The sequence below is a fragment of the Ctenocephalides felis genome, unplaced genomic scaffold (assembly GCF_003426905.1).
Source record: "Ctenocephalides felis isolate EL2017-DRISC unplaced genomic scaffold, ASM342690v1 CF-g0.4_SCAFFOLD_03572, whole genome shotgun sequence".
Taxonomy (NCBI): Eukaryota; Metazoa; Arthropoda; class Insecta; order Siphonaptera; family Pulicidae; genus Ctenocephalides; species Ctenocephalides felis.
The window spans coordinates 3,070,056-3,079,268 of record NW_020539726.1 but is presented as its reverse complement, the minus strand read 5'-3'; the positions used below and the strand labels follow the sequence as shown (position 1 = coordinate 3,079,268).

The 9,213-nt window shown below is 27.4% G+C and overlaps 1 protein-coding gene and 1 pseudogene across 1 annotated transcript; one reads left to right on the top strand and one right to left on the bottom strand.

The window, feature by feature from the left end:
• On the top strand, window positions 1–1,421 carry LOC113387908 (integrator complex subunit 12-like). Its single transcript, XM_026625293.1, has 4 exons — window positions 1–156; window positions 226–359; window positions 776–917; window positions 989–1,421. The coding sequence occupies exons 1-4, from the start codon at window positions 1–3 to the stop codon at window positions 1,256–1,258; spliced, it is 702 nt and encodes a 233-aa protein (XP_026481078.1). The 3' UTR covers window positions 1,259–1,421.
• A 310-nt stretch (window positions 1,422–1,731) lies between these two features.
• On the bottom strand, window positions 1,732–6,973 carry LOC113387907 (annotated as a pseudogene).
• Between the last annotated feature and the right edge of the window lie 2,240 nt (window positions 6,974–9,213).

Genomic DNA, 9,213 nt, shown 5'->3' with positions numbered 1-9,213 from the left:
ATGTCTAATGGAGAAACGGAATGTGCATTAAGAGCTTGTCGCTTACTACAATCAAATAGTGCAGATTCTGCTGAATTAATCAGATTATACCTAGATGAAGCTATAAAACAAAAGTATGGTTCTCACAAAACCCTTACTAATGCCTTAAAGAAAGAAGTGGGTACATCAGTAACAATTCATATCTGAAATAAACATACAATGATTTTTTACTATTTTAACTTAAAGATTTTAGATGAAGAGCAAAAAGTTTGTGGCTTAATTACGGCCTGTGATACAGATATAATAACATCACATGATGATTCAATGGTCGAGGGACTTAAAAATTTGCTGCAGGATGATCTCACTTGTATAATCTGCAGGTATTTCATATGAAAATTGTCATTTTAAGGAAGGTTTTTTATGTTGCAAGATATTTGAAACAATAAATTTTTAACTTGATATTTTGAAGGGTGATTATGTACATTTTTTAATGCTTATGTACAACATCAGTATATACCTTATGTATAAAATGTATTTTTATTATAAATATGCTTGTATTTATTTTATATATTTATTGGTTAACTTTTTCAGTAATAGTATGTAATAAATAAATGATTTCAGATATTTATCAATGCTCGTCCACATTTTATTTTTGCTTTCAACATTATTCAGTTTTGAGATATTTGTTACTCAATCTTGTTTTTTTAATTTGTTGTACTTTTTTTCAAAGAGACTTAGCTTTTGTTTTTGCCTTTATAATATTTTTATTACATTTTAATCACATATATGATTTTAGGGGGATGGATGTAACTGCAGGCAATAGACTTGTGGAGTGTTCAGAATGTCATTCACTTTATCATCAAGAATGTCACAGACCGCACATTCCCGAAAATGATGTAAATGATCCTGATATTTGTTGGAGTTGTTCAGAGTGCAAAGTAATTCATTGATTTCAAATGATACTTTACTTTTTTTAAACAAATTATTTAATTTCTATTTTTATTTTAAGATTGAAACTTCTACTTCTGTACAAAAATCCTATAAAGACAGATCTAAGGAATCATCAAAATCACCTGCTTCCAGTTCAGGATATACCAAATTATACAGTGGAAGCAGTTCTAAATCAAAAAGTGAATCTTCCACTAAATCTTCTAGTAGTAGCCCTACAGTATCTTCTTCAAAAATAACACCACATATAAAAATCCTAACGCCTGATAAACATGCTCAAAATCTTAAAAGAAAGGCATCAAAACAAGGTGAATCAAAAAAAAAACATTAAATATCATTAATGTTAATTATATATCATTAAAATAAATCATGTCATACGTAATTAATGATTTGTACAAGCAAACAGTTTTATTGATTTTGAAGATTTTTCTTCTATTTGTAAAGTATAAAGAGTAAATTCAATATTTTATTTAAAAATAACTTAAACAGCTTTAAGGCACCCAACTCATTTTCTATAAATGATAACAACTCTCTTTTGAGATGTTGAGAACTAGCCTTTTGTGAAAAAAAAACAGCTTTTTTCCAAAAAGATTTTACTGGTGCTTGTTGCATAGCTGTTAGCTGACTGTATGAACATTGTTATAATTAAAACAAGGTATTGGTAATAAAATAGAGTTGTTTATATGATTTTGGCACTTTTTAGTCCACATTAGTATTTTTTAATTATTAAATATAAACAACGATATAAATTAGAAAAATTAATATTATTTATTAGTTATTACATATAGGCATTATTATTCCATATTTCCAACCATCATTATAATCTATGATTCCTTATTTTTCATTTAATCCTTATTCATTTTTTCTCTTGTTACTATGGCTGCTACTTTTTGACTTATTCGCTTACAGCCAGTTTTTGAGAAGATAGGTTTATCATCTGGCCCATATGTTACAAAACTCAATACCTCCCTAAATTATTAATAGTTTTATATAACATTTCTTTCCAACATGAAATACTGTGAAATTATTTCAAAAACTCACTCAATATATTCTTCCTGAGGAGAAATGATTCCCAGATTCAAAAACTCATCCTTGATGCACATTTCCACATGCCTTCTTTCCAGGGGGAAAAAAGGTATGTAATGATCTATGAGTCCACTTTTAATATTTGAAGAATATTTAAAACCCCCTGAAATTGTAATTAGAATTTAAATTATGTTCTTAGTACTTTTATTATATATTACAATGCATATAATCAAAAACAAATATAATATTAACAAACAATAAAATCATATTTCAATTCTACAAAATTGCGCATTTGCAAGGTTTGGGTAATATAATAGCTTAATTTTATAAAGTTGTGTGAATTTATTGAATGCCTTCATTCAAATACCCATCAAATATCTATAGTCATTTTATTAAGGCAACACAATGATGTGATCCACTAATTTAACAATTTCAATAATTTATATTAAATTGAGCTCACTGAAGGTAGACCCATTACCACTTAACGTTAGAAGGATGGCCAGTAAAACTATGGAAATCCATATTTTAAAAACACCAATATTTTTGTCCTTAAGTGTCGTATCCATAAAGGAATCATCATTCAGAGTAGTAAAATATACACAAATAGCTTTCATTTATAATCCTCAAAATATAATTTTATGCCCATTTCTCTGCGAACTCAACATCTAATGAATGCGCATTATAAACGAACAAATGTATTTTTAAAAATTTAAAACTTTTGTTTAGAAAAAATATCAATAATAAAATGTTTCAGATTCTAAAAATTTTTAAATATTGTCAATATTTTGATAGATTCGAAAATTGTTCAATTTTATTATATTTTTAAAAACCATGAACATTAATTAGTTAAAATAAAGATCTTCACAAACATTAGTTTATTTATAGACTCATGAACGCACATACACACATGAATTCAAAAAAGCAAATTGAAAACTAAAACTTTGAGTAAATCCTTGCTAAAAATATTAAGTATCCTAATATTTTTTAGTCTAGGTTTTTGTACTCCGTCTTGAAGTTTGCTCTTGAAATATATTTATTTATTATCACTATAAATAATATAGAAACATTATCGCCACAAAAAATGTAATTTCTTGAAATTTCTGAGCAATCAAAATTTTCAAATTTAAATAAAAAGACTATCTAGTTGAAACTGGCATTTTGCCTTAAGACAACTTCCCGAAATTCGTAATAATTCATTTAATCAGCCGAAATTGAGATTTAGGTACTTACAATAAAATTTTCAACTGTTTATTTCGTAAATAAAGTTTTCGCTTTCACTTAAATCTAAATACTGCGATTTCCGATTGATATTTCTCAATCACATTTAAACTATCTGTAATTATATTAATTATAGTGCGCAGACACGTGCTTGAATATCCTAAAATTGAAGCTTATTTTTCCAAATTTTAATGAATTTATATAATTCAGCCAATAAAGTTCGTGCCACGATACTAGTTCGCGGTGGACGCCTGAACTAATTAACTGATTTTAAATTTTATTTGTTCACCGCGTGCATTTATATCCAAATTAGGTGATAAGCTGTATTCAATATTAGAAATATATAATTTTTGCATACTTCAAAAAGTTTTGAGTTTTGAACTGAAAACAAAATATTGTTTCTATGAACATCCTCTGCGTTAAATTAATTATTTCCAGTTGTGCTGATTGGATCAGTATTTTTTTTTATTGTACCATATTGGAGCCAACTTTATAACAATTCAAGAAAAAATGCAATTTTCTTAACAATAAATACCCTTGAGTGCTTATAAAGGTTAAAAAAAAAACATTTTTTTTTTACTCTGCTACGTGTTTTTTTCTTTTTTTCTCTGCTATGTTTTTTTTCAATCGATTGAATTTGGGGAAAGGTTGAAAAATCTTTGTAAATATTTAAGGGTTGTTATTGCTAAGAAATTTGCAAAAAGATTGTTTTTAAATTATTATAAAAAGGACTTCAATATAAGTATAATAATAAAAAAAAGAATTCTGATGCGATCGGCACAACTGGAGATAATGAATTTAACGCAGAGGTTGTTCGCAAATTGAGCAAACCAGCTATTTCAATCATAAAATTTCGTTTTTTTTATCATAATCCTAAAATACGTTTCAAATAATTGTACGTATATCTTTAAAATCATACAATTCGAAAATGTTATATTTTAATTTCAAAATTAATACATGGAACTCTTTTTACTTCAAGATACTATTTATTAACTTCCCGAAGGAGAAGTTTATGTTTTCATAAAAAAAATCCGATTCGCTAATTTGATTTTTTGCCGTAAGTCGACGTTTTCTCGAAAACGGCTGGGCCGATTTCAAAAATTTAAAAGCCATTAGATGTATCTCGACGAGGACTATCGTTTTTCAGTTTTGTGGTACGATCGGCCAGACGTTTCTTTATAAATAGCAGAAAAGTGAAAATTTTTTCGTCCACGTTTTAGCCCGCTATTCTGAACCGATTATGAAAATTCAAAAACCGTTCGAAAGATATTGATTGGGAATCGTGCTGATTAGTTTTTGGTAAAGATCGGCCGGGCCATTTTCTTGTAATAAAGTGTTAAAAAAATTTTTGACGGTAGATACTATAGTCTTCTAGATCATACTAAAAACTTTGAAAATCCGTCAAAGTTTGCAAAAATTGGTATCGTTTTTTTGGCATTTGTCAAAATTAGACCTTTCATCGACGTTTTCTCAACAACGCCCGAACTGATTACAGAAATTTAAAAGCTATTGATGTATTTCGATGAGGACTTTCGTTTGTCAGCTTTGTGCGATGATCTGCAAAGCCGTTTCTTTGTAATTTGAAAAACAGTGTTTTTCAAATTACAAAGAAACTTTCGTCCACATTTAAGCTCATCCTACCGAACCGATTTTAAAAATCAAAAACTGTTCGAAAGATATTGGTTGGGAATGGTACTGATTAGTTTTAAGTGAAAATCTACCGAGTCGTTTTTTTGTATTAACTGTTGAAAAAAAAATTTAAGCCGATTTTTATAGATTTTTTTTTAGCGATATATATCATGGTCTTATAGAACTTATTGTAATATTACGGTCTTACGACAAGTAGTTTAATTTTAAAAATGCATCAAAGTTTAGACCATTTACTTGGTATAACAATATAGTACTTGGTCTTAATAAACATACTAAACCATTAAAATCCTACGGAAACTGGTTCAAATATAATAATTGCTGGTTATTGAAAAGTTGCTTGTTAAAAATACTCTGAGTTAACGTGTTCATTCATTACACAATTATGTGTAATAAATCCACTCATAAATTAATTTATTTTTTATTAATTAAGTCGATTATTTACACATATCGGGAAGTTCATGTAACCAAATACAAACTAAATTAACCAATACCAACTAGTTTTTATCAAGGGTTGTCCGTCCCCATCCTTTTATTTTGGAATCAATTTTTCTTAAATTTTTAATCAATGTTCACAATATTATATTAAAAAATGCACACAACTCTAAATTTTCACCCTCCTTCCACAGATCTCTAATTCATAATAGCCATTTTAGTAATCGAATAATAATCTGAATTTTAAATGACATTTTTCTGACTTAGTGCAATAATTTTACTTTAAAAAAAACAATGAATGCAATGCATGCGAAAAATGCAGTCACATCATCAAGGGGACGCTATCACACATAGTTTTTTATATAATTTCTAAGACAAACTGTAAAAAGAGTTTAAAAAAAAAGGAAATGAGCATATAAATATCATTCTGCCTTAATATTTTAAAAATATCAATTTCATTGAGTATTTATATTGAGAGGCCTGGTGTATCAAGTGAAGTAAAATATGTTGTACATATTTCATAAAACTTATTGGCAAAAGCCGGTTGATTCATCATATCATTTTTTTTTTTTTTTTTTGATTTTTGCTGTTAATCATGTGATATATGTTCTTGTTGAGATTTTCTATCGATTCATATACAAGCATCTAAGAAGACATTGATAAAATTTTTGATCTTCATCACATAATTTGTATCAGTATAATATATTAAAATCAAACAAAGAAGATATACAGGAAGAAAACATTAATGCAATTTGAATAATACGGACACTCACAATTAAATGGAAACAAATTAATTGCAGGTAGTAAATGTTCACCAGGCCAGCTCTATTTAATAATCCAAATAAACTAATAAGGTATTCACCTTCTTCTTCAAAAGCGCCTTTAATAACAAGTGGCTCAAAATGAGAAAAGCTTTGTTTTCTCTCTTTCCAACCGTCGTTCCATAACTTAATCAAATGGAATGTTATTTCTTTAGTTCCTTTGTTAGATAAGAAAATAAAAATAGATTTCCTAAAATATAATTAAATTTAGAATGTTAATATAGTGAAATTATTATCAACTTACCGGAAATCCAATCCATCAATATGAGCATTGTAATCTAAAAATGGTTTCAAGGCATCAAGAACTCCAACAGGCATTTTGTCAACTTCAAAAAAATAAATAAAGATTTATCACATGCTTCACAGCTGATTAATATCAGATACTAATTTTTCCTATAAAACATATCAATAATAATCACATAATTATAGTATAGATCATTTATATTTTCATACCTTATATTCGTCAACTTTACTTTGCAGAGGAAAATGTAATCCGCCATTGTAACTATGCACAAATTTGCTCTTTTCTCCATATCTGTACAAACTATTAGCTATAAATTGAGATACATAATTTTTACCACTTCCAGGAGTGCCATGAAAGCTTAATGTCAGTGGTTTCTTTGGAGATGATGATGATATATGGCCTTGTATGGCAGGTACAACAGTATCGAGAACAAGATGCTGCCCATAAACGTGATGTGTTAGAGAAGTATAAAGTTCTAAAAAAATTATTTCAATAAATCTGGTGAATCAGATAATACAAAAAATGCTGTTAAATATACTTTTAATATCATAGGGAATAGAATAACTGTTACAGCATTCTGCATATTTACAGTATGTATTATCTTTTAACATATCAAAAGAGTTATAGAATATCGCACTTCCAGCCATAGCAGCTATTCCTCAAAAATAGTCCCTGTTATTGGTTCTATGCATTCTATATTTAATAATAACAATAGTAATAAATACAAAACAATAAGTTTTTTATGAAGCATTTCAATTTATCTTTTAAAATAAATAACTCAATTTCTACAAGCCATAAAAATATTTAATTTTGCGCAGCGGCACATGATTTATAATTTTTGTAAACATAAGATGAGAGGAAGTCAAAATATACACATTGTATTTTGTGGCATAACCTAAAAATAAGCAAGTACTTTTTGACATTGACATTTCCTTGACATTTTCCCTACGCCCATTTGACATACCCATAGGTGGTAACATGGCCGGTAATATCGGAACAAAACGTCTGTAACACCGAGTTTAGTTAGAGCCCCTGCCGCCGGTCGCGCTTGTTTTTTTTTTTTTATTTTTTTTCAACTTGGAAATCGAATTTGACATATGACAGATACTTAAATTAAACATGGCGTCCATTGTAATAAATTTTTCATGGAGAGATAACCTAGACAATATAATAAATGCTGTTAGAGTAAAAAACAAATAAGCTGTCGAAGTGCATTGTTTAACGAAGAAGAAATACCAAGAAAAATGCATGTATTATGTAGTTCCAGCGAGAAACGACGAAGTAAAAGTAAAATAAAGTAATAATATTTGCCGGCTTTCAATCTAAGTGAGTACTTTTATTAATATGCATACTTCGAATTACTTTCATTTGATTGTACTATTCTGATATGATTTTTCATTACAGTTTAATAATTCAGAAATAATTGAGACATTTAACTATATCAATACTAGAAATTTTAAGGTTATAAATAGACAGAGAGAATTCCTGTCAGCTCTCTGAAAGGTATGTTATTAAATAACTAAATATAAATTAATCTTGTTCTAATAATGTAGGATCATAACTAATAATTCTACATCGATTTTTTCAGCAGTATAAAAGGAAAATACGTTCAAATGTAAAATGTTTAGACGGTTTACTAAACACATTCACAAGTGTACAAGTATTGATATGAGATGAATGAATACACAGGGAAAAAACAATAAGAATGAAGTCTGAAATGTGCTGAAATCTTTGCTGATCTCCCACTAATATTGAACAGTACGACTCGTAATTATATATTAAGTCAGTTTGGAGAAACATCTAAAAACACTAATGATATAATCGTAAGTGAAAGGAAATTCTCAATAAATGGTGAAATTCTAGCTAGTGCAAAGGTTAATTTAGGTTGGCTATGTCACAGGAAAAGTTTTTAAGTATTAATAATTTCATTTTGATATTACAAGAAATATTATTATCTGTTGGTTTATGATGATAAAGGGAATCACATTGTATAGATTTTCAGGAACTGTCAAATGACAGGCAAAGTATAATCATGATTAATGATAAAATTCTAAAAAGCAAAGGGATAAAACACCCTTAATGTGCACTTGCTTATTGCATTTGACTATTCTGAAAGAGATGTCAATAGCTTTACTCTAAAATGTCTTATTGTAGATGCTATAAAAAAATATTAAGTACTGTTATAATAATATCAATGATTGTTGTTTTTCTTTAAGACAATGATAATAATGACTTTTGAACAAACATTTGAATGCACATAACAATAGCGCAGAAAAGATTCCCAAATAGAGACTGTACATCATAGATATTATGTAACTTAATGTTAATCAAAATAAATATATATGTAAATAGATATATATATATATATATATATATATATATATATTGGTTATATATTGATCTGAATCAATATCAATCAAAAGAATTGTGGTTATATATGTATATGTATATATAAATAATATATCATTCATGTACATTTCTATTCTTTTTGTGCTCAGCTTGAAAGGGTGATATGCTAAAATGATATTACACACACACATATATATATATATATATATATGTATATATATATATATGTATATATATATATATATATATATATTTGTATATAATATATATACATTGTGGATAGCGTGTACATTTAAGTACATTTTTATGCTTTTCGCACATAGTTTTTACAGCTTACTACCATTATTATAATCATATAAATGGTATATATATATATATATATATATATATACATGTGGATAATGTGTATATTTATGTACATTTTTTGCTATGTGTGCTTTGTTTATAAAGAGAACTATGTAGATATAATGTAGAATGTTTTTGGGAAAAATAAATGCTTCAAAATTTTTTTTTTTCAATTTTCTTTTTTTAAATTTTGAATTAAAA

Coding starts and splice junctions, on each gene's coding strand:
- LOC113387908 (XM_026625293.1), top strand. CDS start 1: ATGTCTAATGGAGAAACGGAATGTGCATTAAGAGCTTGTCGCTTACTA. Junction 360..775: donor CTCACTTGTATAATCTGCAG/GTATTTCATATG, acceptor ATATGATTTTAG/GGGGATGGATGTAACTGCAG. Junction 918..988: donor GGAGTTGTTCAGAGTGCAAA/GTAATTCATTGA, acceptor TTTTATTTTAAG/ATTGAAACTTCTACTTCTGT.